This window comes from Octodon degus, unplaced genomic scaffold (genome assembly GCF_000260255.1).
Source record: "Octodon degus isolate 3935 unplaced genomic scaffold, OctDeg1.0 scaffold00126, whole genome shotgun sequence".
Taxonomy (NCBI): Eukaryota; Metazoa; Chordata; class Mammalia; order Rodentia; family Octodontidae; genus Octodon; species Octodon degus.
The window spans coordinates 7671626-7687856 of record NW_004524702.1 but is presented as its reverse complement, the minus strand read 5'-3'; the positions used below and the strand labels follow the sequence as shown (position 1 = coordinate 7687856).

Here is a 16231-nt window from a genome sequence, read left to right as displayed (position 1 = left end):
GGTACTGGGAATTGAACTCAGGATCTTGCACTTGCCAGGCAAGTGCTTATTCTACTGAGCTATCTCCCCAGCACTTAAAATTATAAATCTTTTGGCTTCCCAATTTTTCTCCTTTCCCTCAACTTAAGCAAAATCATTAAAACTTCCCTTTATTCCACAATTTACCTGAGTCTAAAACAAAATCATGTTGTATTTAGCTCTACTGAAATTACCTCTCTGCAATAGATTTTCATGAGCCTTATCATGTCAAGGCTACTTTATATAGTTCATGGGTTATGCATAGAACCTTAATGTACATAATAACATGCAAAACTGTCACAGTATGATGGTCTGGTAACATATTTTATATGTACTACTGCTTTGGATCACAAGTTAAAAAAAAAAGTGTAAGTAACTGATGCATTGGAAGTAAGAAGACTGGGCGTGGTGGCACGCGCCTGTAATCCCAGCTCTTGGGAGGCTTTCAACCCGAGAATCACTATGAGTCTGATCTAGTAGTGAGACCCTGAACACCCTATAGACCCTCCCCTAAAATACAGAAAAGTAAGAAGACAAAGAGGGTGGTATGAAATCTCACTCAAGCCCTACAAAGAAACCCCTCAGGTCTTAGGTGCCTGTCTTCCATGAACAGAGAAGCACCCAAACAGCATAGAGCTGAGCTCCTTTGCAGTTCTGTTTGAAGGTCAAAATTCAGAGTTCAGATCCATCAACATTCACTGCTGCTTCCTGATTTCACAAAGTTCATACTTAAAGTAGATAACAGAAGTATTCTTTCTTATAGGAAAGGAAAAATATGGACAGGAAAATTAAGAAATATGATCAGATAAAGAATAAGCATACCACTGAAGAAAGAGGAACTAAAAAAAAAAGATAATGGGGAAGAAGGACACAGTTAAACACCCGAACATAAATAAATAAATAAATATTTTAAAAATTAAATTTTTTAAAAAAATAAATAAATAAAACACCCAAACATGCTTTCCTAACTATAGGCCCTACATATGAAAAACTAGGTAACACAGGAAACTAAATTATCAACTACCCTCACTCCTGAAACATGCATTAAATGATCCTACACATCTGTGTCAATATTCTCAATTTTTTCTTGATTTTTTACAATATATTTACTATCTTTACAGTCTCCCTATAGGGGTCGCGGAGATGGCTCAGTGGAATAAGCGTGTCCCTGGCAAGTGCAAGGGCCTGAGGTCAATCCCCGGTTCCGCCAAAAAAAAAAAAAAAGCCCAACGGGCTGGTGAGATGGCTCAGTGGTCTAAAGCACCTACTTAGAACAAGTTAGTAAAGCACAGGGACTGTGGGTTCAATCCCCCAGCACCACATGCCAGCCAGCCCCACCCCCTGGTGGGCTGAGCTGGCCACACACACACACACACACACACACACACAAATAAATAAAATTTTTTTTAAAAACCCAACAAAATAGTTTCCCTGTATATGGTAGTATGGCTGTAAAACAAGATAACTGAAATTTAATTCCATCCCTACTCCTAGAGAGTGACAAACAATGCAACTATGTGTTTGAGTAATTTTCAAAATGCCACTTAATTTCTCTACATTTCTTTATCTTCTGTAAAATGCAGAAAACACAGATTACCTCATTGTGTTGCTAAGGGGAATAAATTAGTGAAGAAAGCTAATGCACAAAATAGCAACGTAGGGTCCTGAGATATGGCTCAGTAGAATAAGCGCTTGCCTGGCAAACGCAAGGACCTGAGTTCAATCCCCGGTTCCGCAAAAAAAAAAAAAAAAAAAAGCAATGTCAATGTCCCTAGAACATTATTAAGTTTCCAAGACTAACTTACAGATTAGATTTATACATTTTTTTAAAGCAGCAAATGATGGTGGACAGGTGATGGACTGTACATAAAATAGAACCTACTCCGACTCTACAAAGATATTTTTCAATTCCCATTCTATCTTTATACATTCTATCTTTACAGTATGTTAACAAACTTGTTATTTTATAAGGTAGATTAAGTTCAGAAAATACAGAATTTCTAAAAAAAGAAAATATAGAATTTCTGAGGAAAGAGGACAGCAGGTTTATTCTACTAGAACTGAACATTTTTTTAGTCCAAATTATTGTGGACAATTCTGGGGGAAAGTATTGAACAGACATAAAACATCTTTTAAACACTTAAATCTTGTTACACAGAAAGAACATAAGGACCTAGACAGAAGCAGGAAGGTGGAATGAGAGCTCTATCCAGGTTGTTACTTACAAATTCACATAAAATTATATTGGTTGACACTATCCACTTAGTATTAAAAAAACTAGAGTGGGTCCTTATCCAGCAGGGAACCCGTGGAGAAAAACAAAATGAGATGATTACTTTTCCCTCAAGCTTCACAGAGTTCACACAATGTTTAAATAATAAAATGTCTGTGGAAAATCCCTAACTATTAAAAGGTACAAATGTAAGGAATTATTACTAATAACAATGATACAGCTTACAAAGGGAACCTGAAGACAGATATCACAAGAAGCTTATTTACTTGACACTACAATAAGTTATATTTATTTCATTTGTTAGTACAGACTGAGTAATCCTAATCTGAAATGCTCCAAAATTCAAAACGTTTTTAATATCATATTGATACTCAAAAAGGTTTTGATTTTGGAGCATTTGGATTTTGGATTAAGAATGCTCAACCTGTGAAGTCTACCATGAATACTCCAAAATTCACAACCTCCAAAATCAGAAACGTTTCTGGTCCCAAGGGCTTTGGATAAGAGATACTCTACCTAAGAAACTTTCTACCAAAGTATCTTTCAAAGTATACTTGGCTCAGGGTAGATCTCAGGATATTTTGGGCTTAAGAGTAATATGCTGAGTAGCAAAGAAATGCTACATAGAATGCATAATGTTTATAATTACCATAAAATCTTCAAGAATTTCTAACTCTATACACTAAAAACAAGTCAGTCCACTATTTTTCATCCCTAGTTTGTTTAAATTAGTTCCAAAAACAATCATACAAGGAAACACCTATATTCCAGAAGAAATCAAATGTAACTACATGTGAACTCTAACTTGCTAGTATTAGATATTTTTCAATACTATTCTTTTCTTAGCCTTTATTATGTTAAAATATTTTGGGGCCAGGAAGATAGCTCAGTAGAATAAGCGCTTGCATGGTAAGCACAAGGGCCTGAGTTCAATCCCCGGTTCCGCCAAAAAAAAAAAAAAAAAAATTTAGGACCAAAGAAAGAAAAGGAAGCTCTTCTTAGGAACCATTTCACCAATGATCATAAAATAGTACAAGAATTTCTACTATTTTAGTAGAAATTCTGACCTGTGTCTGATCAAACCACAGGACTGAAGTTCTCATTCCCTCCACAGGTTCACTGAAGACCACATTACCTTGCATGCCCTCCGCTAAATTGTCACCGTATAGGAGACCGATGCTTCCTAAGAGTCAGAATGCTCATTCCTGTGTTCATGCCACTGGAATGTTATTACACTTTAAAGACATGAAAGTAGGGGCTGGGGAGATGACTCAGTAGAATAAGTGCTTGCCTGGCAAGCACAAGGTCCTGAGTTCAATCCCCAGTACCAGCAAAAAATAAATAAATAAAAAGACATGAAAGTATGTAAGCCAATGAAACAGTGGAAGACAACAAGCTGTAGTTTCTATGAACACTAAGAGGATGTTTCAGAAAAACTTGGTAAAAGTCAACTGCTTTACCAAACTGTCAGGAAATAGGGTGCCAATGAAGTAACAGTAAAGAACTGACTGAAGGAAAGTTCTATTAAAATCTAGAATTTTTCACTCACGGACTGATTCACAAATACCTAAATTTTTCATAATCCATTATTAAAAAAGTTTATACCAAAAAAGATGCTGTAAGCCTCCTACTAGCAAATACAAAGTCAAAGAAAGACTTGTGTTATATCAAGCGATTAGGCAAACATATGTTTTCAGTTAAAGTAGTAAAGGTATGTACAGTTTTTCACAAGTCTGCTTTAATTTTTCAATTAGCTATTTATGATTCTTTATACAGGAGCAGTGACTATAATTGGTAGTATCTTTCAATACTGAAAAAGTCAAATGTAAAAGAACCACTCATGCAAACCAAATTTACTATACCTTTTCCTTTTGAATCCATGAAGAAAAGATCAAAAGAGAGAAAAAAGAAATCAGTTCAAAAGTTCAGAGAAAATGCAGATAAAATTTCAAGAGTATAAGTGACAAACTTTAGTTAGCTGTGAGACTGATACTAAATTGAACTAACTGATGTCTATTAACAGATGTTGAGCGTTTATGTTTATATTCAGGTATTGGTTCTGGGGGGAAAAGGCACAATATTCAAATTACAGCACTGTAAGTAAATTCAAGATTTAGCTATAAAATCAATTTAGAAAAGATAATTACTAAAGTACACTAACAACCAAAAACAAATAAAAAGTAAAAGTAAGGATCTTAGGTTAGAAAAATATTTTCATTGGGGGCTGGTGAGATGGCTCAGTGGTCTGAAGCACCTACTTAGAGCAAGCTTAGCAAAGCCCAGGGACCACAGTTCAATCCCCCAGCCACCCACATGTCTGCCAGCCCGCCCCCTGGTGGGCTGAGCAGGCCACACACACACACACACGCGCGCGCGTACGTACACACACACACACACACACACACACAAGTAAATAAAATTTTAAAAAAAGAAAAATATTTTCATTAAGATTTAGACTTTTGAGACCTTGTAGAAAGTGAGAACCAAAACACACAAAAAATGCTAGACACCTAAAATTCCTTAAGAATAGGCACTAAATGTTAAACCTACAATGATTGTTTTAGCAGTGCAGCCCTCTATTTCAAAGAAAATCTGGTACTTATGCACGTGTAGTTCTTCCTGTCACATTTTCTTCTACGATCAACAAAGATATATTCCTTTTTGGTACCAGGAATCAAAACATATTTTTTAATGATCAGACCCAACCCAGACCTCTAGTATAGACACTCTGCAGTGTCTGTCATTTCTTCCCATGCTCTCAAGCATATTTTAATCCACTTGTTAAAAAGTACTGTCCAAACAGCTGCTTCCTACAAACAATAATGAGTAAAATTATTAGCTACACTCCTAAAGCCCAAAGCACAACCAGAATACCAAGATTCTTTCCAAAATGTTCACTTTGGCATACTTTGTTGACCATGAAACCATAATAAAAGATTACTATTTCAATGTATCTACAAGAAAGTTGCTGGGAGATCCTAAAAAAAAAAAAAAAAAATAGGAACCAGACCTGAGGAAATGAAGGAGACAGTATCAAAAACTAATGTATTATTCTCTCCTGTTAGTTTTTAGTATTCATTTAAATTTGTTTGCAGTAAGCGCTACATGGGTTTGACTACAGCAGTCACATATTCTTACAACTGCTTGATAAGGAAGGAATATTAAAGCAGAGTGGGGCAAAGTGAGTACTGGTGAGTAGGAACAAAAAGACCAACATGCATTCTGCCAGCACATCAACCAGTGCATTCCATCCCATCCTCCATCATCTCAGTTCTGTTCTTTTCTTCATATGTTGGAATTTGCATCTTTTGCACTTGGCACAGGGAGATTACTCGAATGAAAATGCACTAATTTAGGATTCAGAAATTTGACACAGCTTAGTTCTGTGTATGTCAGTCTCTCTGCCCTTCAATCATCTCATGTATAAAATAAAAAGACAAAAGAAAAACTGTATGCAAGTCTGTCAACTCACTGATTTTAAAAAGTTGAATATACATGATTGATTCTGGATAAGAGAAATAGATGAAGACTAAAGGTTTTATTTTTGTACCATCAAAAAAAAAAAAAAAAAAGTCAGGTCTGGGGAGATGGCTCAGTAGCATAAGCACTTGCCTGGCAAGCGCAAGGGTCTGAGTTCAAATCCCTGGTTTTGCAGAAAAAAAAAAAAAAGTATCAACTCAACACCACTTATGTCCTTATAGGAAAATAAGCATTCTAGTACCTGATAAAAAACTAATCTGGAAGGGGGGGGGCAGCCAACTAGCTCAGTGGACTAAAGTGCCTGCAAGCAGGTATGAGGGCCGGGTGTTCGATCCCCAGGCCTGCCGTGCATTGAGACTGGGCATGGTGGCATGCACCTGTAATCCCAGCTCTTGGGAGGTTGTAAACAGGTGGATCACTATGAGTCCACTCTAGTAGTGAGACCCTGAACACCCTGTAGACCCTTTCCTAAAAAATACAAGAAGAAAAAGAAACTAATATGGCAAAACTTTTCCAAAAGGCAATTAAACAATACACATCAAGTCGTTAATGTGCATGTCTTGGCCCAAGAACTTCCACTTTTAGGAATCTGCCCTAAGAAACTAACCATATACACAAAAATGCAGAAACAAAGATGTTCAACACATTATTGTTAAAAACAATTTAGTATACTTTCTTGGTAGGGGCACATGCCTACAATCCCAGTAACTCTGAAAGGCTGAGACAAGAGAATCACAAGTTCCACTTCAGCCTAGGCAATTTAGGAACTTAGTGACACTGTCTCAAAAAAAAAAGAGTGGTGTCTGGTGATATAACTCAATGTGAGGGCCCGGGGCTCAATCCCAAATCAGTGAGAGGGAGTGAGAGATTCTTAAGTGTGGAGATGTTGAGCATATTTTGATGAATCCATTTAAAAGAATACTATGTATCATTAAAATGATATAAGTATAATGAAAACCAATTCAAAATAACATGATCCTACTTGAGGATAAGAAGACTACAAAGGAACTAGGTACACTACAGTGTAATCCCACATGCTTCAGAGGGCTGAGGTAGGGAGATCTCAAAGACAAAGACTGTTTATGCAACTTAGTGAAACCCTGTCTCAAAATAATATATAAAAAGTGTTGAGAATGTAGCCTGTTAAAAGAGCGATTGCCTTCAGAGAAGAAGACAGGAGGGGAGGGGAGGGGAGGAAAAGGGAGGAAAGAAGAGGTGGAAGGGGATGAAAGGGAAGGGGATAGAAGGGGAGGGGAGAGTAGAGGAGAAGAAAGTGAGTAAGTGAAAGTAAACTCTTAAGGATTATTTTTGGGGTTTTTTTTGTTTTGTTTTTTGGTTTGTTGTTGTTGTTTTCGGTGGAATTGGGGATTGAACTCAGTCCCTTGCACTTGCCAGGCAAGCACTTATTCTACTAAGCCATCTCCCCAGCCCCATTAAGAATTATTTCTGGATGGTAGAGTTAGATTATTTTATAATTTTATATCTTTACCTTTTTGTTTACATTTTCTAAATTTCCTTCCATGAATATATATGTCAATTATGTGGTAATAAAATAATATTACTTTAAAAATGAATTTTAAAGTTTTTTCAAAAAAATTATATTTTGGGGGGCCTACCCCTTAGCTCAGTTCTTTAAGTGGCTACTTCAACAAAGCAGTCAGGCTCAGGTTGCTGTGGTTCGATCCCTACAACTCAAGCCAGCCAAACTTGCCCTGAAGGCATTCGGAGCAAAAAAAAAAAAAAAAAAATTTATATTTTTGTTTCTGTTCTTCTGGTCCCCAAGCAATAAAACTTTGTCATTTAAATGAATTACCTTTGAAATGACTGGATATTATAAACTCATGTTAAATAAAGTTTTTGCTATAATAGAAAATTTATAAATAGAAAGTTAAATTGTTTAAAAACAAAGGAAACTAGTTATCTACTCATTCAGTAAATAAAGATGCCAGGCTCTACAAAAATCAAATTATGGGGGGGCCAGAAAGTTGGCTTAGTAGAATAAGCACTTCCCTGGCAAGCGCAAGAGCCCGTATTCAATCCCCAGTTCCGCAAAAAAAAAAATCGAATTATGGTTCTGTTATTAAAGTACTCCCAACTAGTCCTTAGCAAACATTCCTTACTCAATATAATATCATCAGGTTATCTAATGGTTTCTAAAGGAAGAAAAAAAAAGCAGAAGAAAACATTCTGCTTACCTACAAATTCAAAAGCAAAGGACTAAAGAAACAATTTAGTCTCAGAGAAAAAAGCATTGAAAAAATACAACTAACATCTATGAAAATAATTACTCATGAATAACTACTCATGTTCTCAACCAAGAAAACAACACAACTATGGGCTAAAAAAATTTTGGGGTTGAAAAGAGATATGATGGAACACATTATCAGTAAGAATCTTGTAAAATTACTTAGAATTCTGAGGAATTCATTTTCCTGAACATCTTTTATAAAACCAATTATTATCATTTAGAATTTAAAAATAAACACCAGGGCTGGTGAGATGGCTCAGTGGTCTAAAGCACCTACTTAGAATAAGCTAAGCTAAGCAAAGCACAGGGACCGCAGTTCAATCCCCCAGCACCACATGCCAGCCAGTCCCGCCCCCTGGTGGGCTGAGGTGGCCACATACACACAAAATAAATAAATAAATAAATAAACAAACAAACAAATAAAGATGGATAATTTTTTTAAAAAATGAACACCAACAACAACTGGAAGTGGGTATGATGACAAATCATTCTGCCTAGGTCTACAGAAGCCAACAAATGTGACATAACAAGCAAGAAAACCGTGCTGTGAGCAGCAAAATGGAGCTGTACAGTCAATTTGGTTGTTTGTTTGTTTGTTTGTTTGGTCTTTTTAAAACAGGGTCTCACTACACAGTTCAGGCTGGCCTTGGGCTCACTATGTAGCCCAGGCTGGTCTCCAACTTGCAACGATCCTCCTGTGTCAGCCTCCCGAGTGCTGGGATTACAGGTGTGAGTCAACAAACCCAGCCGTGTCACATAATTTTTAAAGTTATGTCTATATCAAGATTCCCACTATGTTGCCCAGACTGGCCCTGAACTTCTGATCTTCCTCCTTCTCAGTCTCTCAAGTAGTTGGGATTAAAGGGATGCATCATCATACTCAGCATTTTTTTTTATTTTATTTTTTTTTTTATTTTAGGGAAGAGCCTACAGGGTGCTCAGCGTCTCACTACTAGATCGGACTCACAGTGATTCTCCTATTTACAGCCTCCAAAAAACTGGGATTATAGGCACACGCCACCATGCCCAGTCTCAATTGCCACCTCAGCGCACCCTGGGGTGGGGTTGGCACAGCAGGCCTAGGGATCGAATCCCTAGCCCTGCTGTGCCTGCTTGCAGGCGCTTTAATCTGCTGAGCTATTTGGCTGGCCCAATTTTTTATTTTAAAGAGAAAAAAATAAAGTTTCAAAACAAGTTAAGAGGTTACAATGGTTAATACATTGTGTATTGTTATTTTTAAATTAGTTATTCTGAAAACAAAATATCAGTATTTAATTATCCAAACAATACAAACACAACCTTTTTTTTCAATGAATTACGAGAAATTAGTAGTATAATTACCTTAACTATCTTTTAAGTATCTCTTCCTTCCCTTTTCTCCATTCCCCAATCCCAGTTTCTCTTTTCTTTTGAAGTTTCTTCCCATTTTATAGTATCTATTATACATTTTAGATCTTATTTACTCTTTCAAATTCTCTAGGGAGACAATATGATGTTTACACATCTCCAAACTATTTCACTTATGATTATGGTCACTTATGAGTTGCATCCATTTACCTACAAAAGTCTCCAGTTTATCCTTCTTTATAGCTCAATAGTATGCCATTGCATAAAAATATCACATTTTTCTATACATTCCTCAGTTGACAGGCACTTGGGTTGTCTCCAACATCGAGCTTTTACAAACTGTGCTGCCTTAAACATGGGTGCACATATATTACTGTGATATGCTGTTTTTAATGCTCCTGGGAAAATATCCAGAAAGGGAATAGCTGGATCAAATGGGACCTCCAATCCTAATTTTCTGAGGAATCTCCACGCTGATTTCCACAGTGGTTGCACCAGTCTATACTCCCACCAACAGTGAAGGGTTCCTTTTTCCACACAGCCCCTCCAGTATTTATTGGTTGACTTCTTAGTAATAGCCATTCTTCCTGGAGATGGAATCTCAGTGGGGGTTTTTTAGGGTTTTTTTCTTTTAATTTTTTAAAAATCATTGATTTATTTATTTGGTGCAGGGTCTCACTATGCAGCTCAGACTCATAGTGATTCTCCTGTCTTGGCCGCCCCAGCACAGGGATTACAGGCATGCACCACCATGCTCAGTTCTGGTGACCAGCATAACATGAGGTAACCAGGGATCGAACTCAGGACCTTGCACTTGCCAGGCAGGCACTTAGACCACTGAGCTATCTCCCCAGCCCCTCTCAGTGTTGTTTTAATTTGCATCTCAAATAACCAGTGATGTTGAAGATTTTTTCTTATATTTATTAGTTGTATTTTTTCATCTGAGAGATATATATTCATCTCAGATGCCCATTTTTGGATTGGGTCTTTAAATCTGGGAGGGCTGTTTTTTTCTTAGTTCTTTATAATGCTATTAACAGTAATCCTTTGTCTCAGGAATAGCTAGCAAACATTTTTTCCTACATTATGGGTTGTCTTTTCTCCTTATTGGTGGTTTCTCTTGCTGTGCACAAGCTTTTTAATAAGATGATATCCCAGTTGTTGATTCTTTGTAGTAATTCCTGTGCAATCAGGGTTTTACTTATGAAGTCTGCCTGTACCAATGTCTTCAAGAGTTTTCCCTATTCTACCTTCCAGTAGATTTCATCTTGTTTTAATATTTAGAGCTCTGACCCATTTCAAATTGTTTAATGCATGGTGAAAGATATGGGTCCAATTTTAATGTTCAACATGTGCAGAGCCAGTTTTTTCAGGACCATTAATAAAGAGGCTGGGCCAGAGATATAGCTCAGCAGCCTGGCAAGCATAAGGTCATGAATTTGACTCCCAGTACCAAAAAAAAGGGAAATAATAAAGATGCTATCTTTCTTCCAGTGAATGTGTTTGGCACCTTTGTCAGAAATAAGGTGACTAAGTATGTTTGGAGTCGTTTCTGCATCTTCTAATCTGTTCTATTGATCTTCAGGTCTGTTCTTTTGCCAGTGCCACACTGTTTTTATCACAATAGCTTCACAGTATAATTTCAAGTCAGGGATTGTCATGTCCCCTGCCTTTGTTTTTGTTGCCCAAAATTGCATTTGCTATTCTATATCTCTTCTGGTTCCAAATGAATTTTAGGATTGTTTTCTCTAATTCTGCGAGGTATGCTATTGGACTTTTGATTCAAATGGCATTATATCTGTATAACAGTTTTAGAAGTATGGCGATTTTCACTATTTTGGTTCTTCCTACCCAAGTGCAAGGAATATATTTCCATTTTAGGCTATCTGCTTCAACAACTCTTTCTGTACTAGAGTCTTCAATATAAAGGTCTTTATATCCTTTGTTAGATTGATTCCTAGTTTTGGGGTTTTTTTTAGAAACTATTGTGAAAGGTGTTGTTTCCCTAATTTCTTTCTCAGTGACTTTGTTATTTGGGTGCAGGAAGACTATTGATTACTGAGTGCTGACTTTGTATCCAGCTACACTACTGAATTTGCTTATTAAATCTAGAGGTTTTTTAGTGCAGTTTTGGGGTCTTCAATGTAGAGTATCATGTAATCTGCAAATAATGATATTTTCACTTCTTTTTCTATCATTATTCCTTTTATTTCTTTCTCTTGTCTAATTGCTCTGGCCAAAGTTCCCAGGACTAGGTTGAATAAGAACAGAGATAGTGGACATCAAGAACAATACAACTGTATTAGTTCTTATTTGATTTCTCAGGCCCATTAATATTTTTATATAGCTGGATATACCAGTATTTATTACATATACATTTATGATTGCTAGCTCTTCCTCTTGGGTTGTCCTTGTAGTGACCTTCTTAACTTTGTTAATCAGTCTTGGCTTGAAATTCACTTTGTCTGCAAATAAAATAGCTACCCTTGTTTTTTGGGGGTTCCTGTCACAAGGAGTATTGTTTTCTATGCTTTGACTTTCAGTCTATAAATTTCTTTTTGAATTAAATGTGTTTTTTGTATGGAGCACATTACTGGATATCCCAGTAATTCTTAACTATAGAGTATTTGTTGTTATGTTACACATTTTTCTGGTTTTGTTCAAGAAAATGAACTCTACTTTGTAAAATATGATTAACGGGCATTATAAAACTCTAAAGGATTCTTAATATTTACAAGTAGGAAAGTACTTAGAAAATTTACCAAATATTAAAGCCAATCCATGAGATGTACCCACTGCTATCAGACTGGAGACTGCCTGAAACCAAAAGGGAAAATTACATTTGAAGATATTACATTGAAGATCTTGAAATAATCAGAGTTAAACTTGTTGGCCTGCCTTCCGCTAGGCACCAGACAACATACCAGCTATTATAAACAAGAATTTCAAATAAGAGGCAAACAGGAAATGAAACTCAGGACATTTTAGTTCTGAGAATCTCTCTAAATTTACTCTATGAGAAACACTATCAAAATATCATATGTTCAACATTACAGGCAAAAAACATGCCATTAGCCTTCTCTAAAGCAATTTTTAAAAAAAGAGTCCAGACAAAGTATTTGCCATTCAAGGGTTTCCTGTGACATGTGGGGAAGGTACACATCAGAACTCTTGCCCAGTTTACTCACAGGAGCCAAGAAGTACCAGAAATGTTTAAAACTCAGCCACTTCCTCACCAAATGACTAATGAGAAAGCTACAGGAGGCAGCTGGAGGAGGATGAGAAAAGAGGGCATTAGTGGGCTTTCAATATCTCCCAGTTCTCCACAGATTTACTATTTGGCAGGCTTGGCAGTGGAGTCAGAGCTGTTAAACATATATTTACCACAAAGGGATTTCACTGAATGCTGTTTTCCACTCCCTATAATAGAAGGGAGACCATATCACAGCAGAAGCAAGTTACTCTGGGGAAGTGATACTACCTACAAATAAGCCTGGGAATCATGACTCCATTATCTCCATTCCAAACAAAAGCCTAAAAAGTGGTAAGGAATTAGAATGAAAACCTTCAACTTGGGCAAATTTTAAACCTGATTCCTGGGAGTAAAATGACCTATGAATCTGCAATCGTAATAGCTTATATAACAACCTTCCATATTGTAAGAATATAAAAACAAATCAAAAAGTTTACATTCAAAAGGTTTAAAGTATACTTACAATTGCTGTAGGCAAGCCAGCATCTACTTTGTCCTAAAATGAGTTAAAAAATATGCATTTGAAAAGACAGTTTCACTTTAAAACAGAAAATGGTACAAGGCTGTCTCTTTAAATATATTGTGATCCAAGTTGATTCAGATAAGAGGTGCAATTTTTATTTTTGCCATCAACTAAGAAAAACTACAAATTCCATATATATCAACAAAATAAAAGGAAATGAGAACGTATCATTTTCTTTTAGTAGTTGTAACAGATGCTTCAAGAAGAATGCATATTATAAGTGGAAATGTAAAGGAAAAAGAAGGAAAAGGTCCTGTTTTCTATATCGTAATTCACTATAAGTACTATATGGATAACATGGTAGGAGGCAATGAACATTTAAGAAAAAGGAAACTGATACCTCTCAGTAAAAGCTTCCTATCTGCAGATCACCTAACTACATAAAAGCCCAGGAAGGTTTATTAGGTCCGTTCTCAAGGGTAAAAAGGTAAAACATTAAGTGCTAGTTTTGCTCCTCAGCAAACTTGGGGAAGTCACCTAACTTTCCTGGGTGTTAGCATTCTCATTTGTTCAAAGAAATTGTAAATACTTCCCTACTTACCTCAGTTGTCCTGAAGATCAAATGAAACATAAAAAAACTGCATAAAGATAAGAGTATCTGGGCTGCCAAATAACTCAGTGGATTAAAGTTCCTGCAAGCAGGAGCAGGAACCAGGGGTTCAATGCCCCAGGCCTGCCGGGCTGGGCCCCACCCCCTGGGATGTGCTGAGCTACAATTGAGACTGGACGTGGTGGCCCACACCTGTAATCCCAGCACTTGGGAGGCTGTAAACAGGAGGATCAGTATGAGTCTGATATAGTAGTGAGCCCTGAACACCCTGTAGACCCTTCCCTAAAAAAATGCCAAAAATATTCATAACTGCAAATAATAATGGCTTGCAGTGATATAGCAATGGAATAACAAAGAACTTTCATACACATATTTTATGCTATTTGATTCTTAAACTTGGAAAGAGAGAAAAATCAGTATTCTTCTCATTTTCTAGATCAAGAAATCAAGTTTCAAAGAAGTTAACTGACCTTCTCAAGAATACTCAGGAGGGGCCGGGGAGATGGCTCAGTGGAATAAGCGCTTCCCTGGCAAGCACAAGGGCCTGAGTTCAATCCCCAGTTCCACCAAAAAAAAAAAAAAAAAAAAAAAAAAGAATACTCAGGAAATGGTAGAACTATGTCTCAAATTCAGTGTTTCCCAGGTCAGGCTCTTTGCATCACTTCTACTTTTGTTCCGTCTGTCCCAGCCAATGGGGACAATTATTTATTACATCTCAGAATCTCCTGGGTCCAAACCCAAAAGCTTACTCCAACGAACAGAAACATCAGAAAAACACTCACCAAGGCTGCCATACACAATGCTCTAGAGTAACACGCACTCAGCATTATGTGTGTACGCATGTACACACGCAAACATGTGGGTGAGTAATGCACGCTAACATAATGCTTCACAATTAAGATGCATGCAATAAATATTTGATAAATGACTGATTTATATCCTGGACATGGAAAAACAGGAATGAGACAGCAGATGAAAAACATAAACTATAACCAAAATAGAACCTGAATAATGAAATCAAGTCACCTGATTGACTTCAAAAGCTAAAAAGCACAGATGTGGGAGTCATTTTAGAGAATGAAGAATTTTAGTACTGGTGATGCAACATCTGAGGGTGGTGGTTCTCAAAAGCCAGACTACATTACAATCACCTGGGATGCTGTTAAAATGCAGAGCCCTACACTATCCTGCTAGATTCCAAGTCAGCAGGTCTGGGATGACCCTTAGGAAACTGAATTTTAATAGGCACTCTTTAAGAGATTTTTTTGTATTTGATGCTTTTTTGAAAAAGCATCATTATACTTCAAACTTATTAAAATAATAAAAACTTTTAAAAGGCTAATTTGACACAAATCACCTTCAGAAAAATTCCAAAAGTAAACAATGAGGTTCACAACTCCAAAAATTTCATCTCTCTTAAGTGTTTTTCGTATGTAGACTCCAGAGCTATGATGAACAAAGTCCTAAGAAGAGCTGATAATATGACTATCCATCAGGCAGCAGTCACTATTCAGAAGAAATACCTAAAAATGTAACTAGTTTTACATGTTAATAAACCAACCATCACAGGGAAAGCATGCAGCTTAAATTGAGCTGGTAATCCAAAATTAGGAAGGCACCATATGATGACTCTCATAGGAAAAACAGTTTTCATTTCAGCATACCAAAGGAGCTCAGCCATAGCAATGAAATAAGAACAGAATGCAAACACTCTGGGATTTATTAGAATTTTCCCCTCCTCTTAGAGAGAGTGGAGAAACCCTTTTAAATAACAGATTTATCTAATCATTGTTCAGTGTCTGAGTTTTAGTTCAGTCTCCATTATTCAAAATATTTTTAAAACTGCACAGGTGGGTCAAATGACTGTTCTGGTTCATCTTGATTTTGAAAAGAATGAATTTCATCACCTACATAAGGATTAAATTCAGAAAACGTCATGGAAATGTAATCCTCAACAGGTGGTTCTCATTCTGGCAAATATGAGTTACTCTCCACCTAGAATAGGAAGGGCAATTGCCCAGCTTGCCTCCATTGCTTGACCAGCTATTTAAACTGACTTCATGATACATGAGCTCAGTCAGGATGTATCAGTTGCCCAGAGTGAACACTTTCTTTTTCATATGTGCGGTAAGAGCTTTCTCTGATTAACCTGAAATTACAATGCAATGTTGGTATCATGATGCCACTTCTGTATCAATTTCTTGCTCTCTTGAAAAACTGAAAGTTCTATTTCTTGTCCAAACTGAATGATGTAAGCAAGTTAATATCATCTCTCTGATCCTATCTCTTCATTTGTCAACTAGGATATGGCTTTATCTACCTGCAAAGTTGTAAGAATAAATAAGGTACATGAAAAAGACTTGAAACTTATAAAAAAAAAATCATTCAACTGTAAAAGATTCTGACCAAGGGCCGGCGAGATGGCTCAGTGGAATAAGCGCTTCCTTGGCAAGCGCAAGGGTCTGAGTTCAATCCCAGGTTCCACAAAAAAAAAAAAAATTCTGATCACTTCTGTTCAAGAAAAATCTAAAAAAAACTTCCTCAACCAAATATACACAATGGCAACTAATATGAAAAGG

At 36.6% G+C, this 16231-nt stretch overlaps 1 protein-coding gene across 1 annotated transcript in view; it reads right to left on the bottom strand.

Moving 5' to 3' along the window:
• Window positions 1–16231, bottom strand: part of Vps8 (VPS8, CORVET complex subunit) — a 241770-nt gene that overhangs the window by 194856 nt on the left and 30683 nt on the right. Inside the window, 4 exon segments of the mRNA XM_023700650.1 lie at window positions 4114–4119; window positions 12089–12143; window positions 13043–13075; window positions 13644–13653. Of these exon segments, the coding sequence (XP_023556418.1) occupies window positions 4114–4119; window positions 12089–12143; window positions 13043–13075; window positions 13644–13653 (104 nt within the window).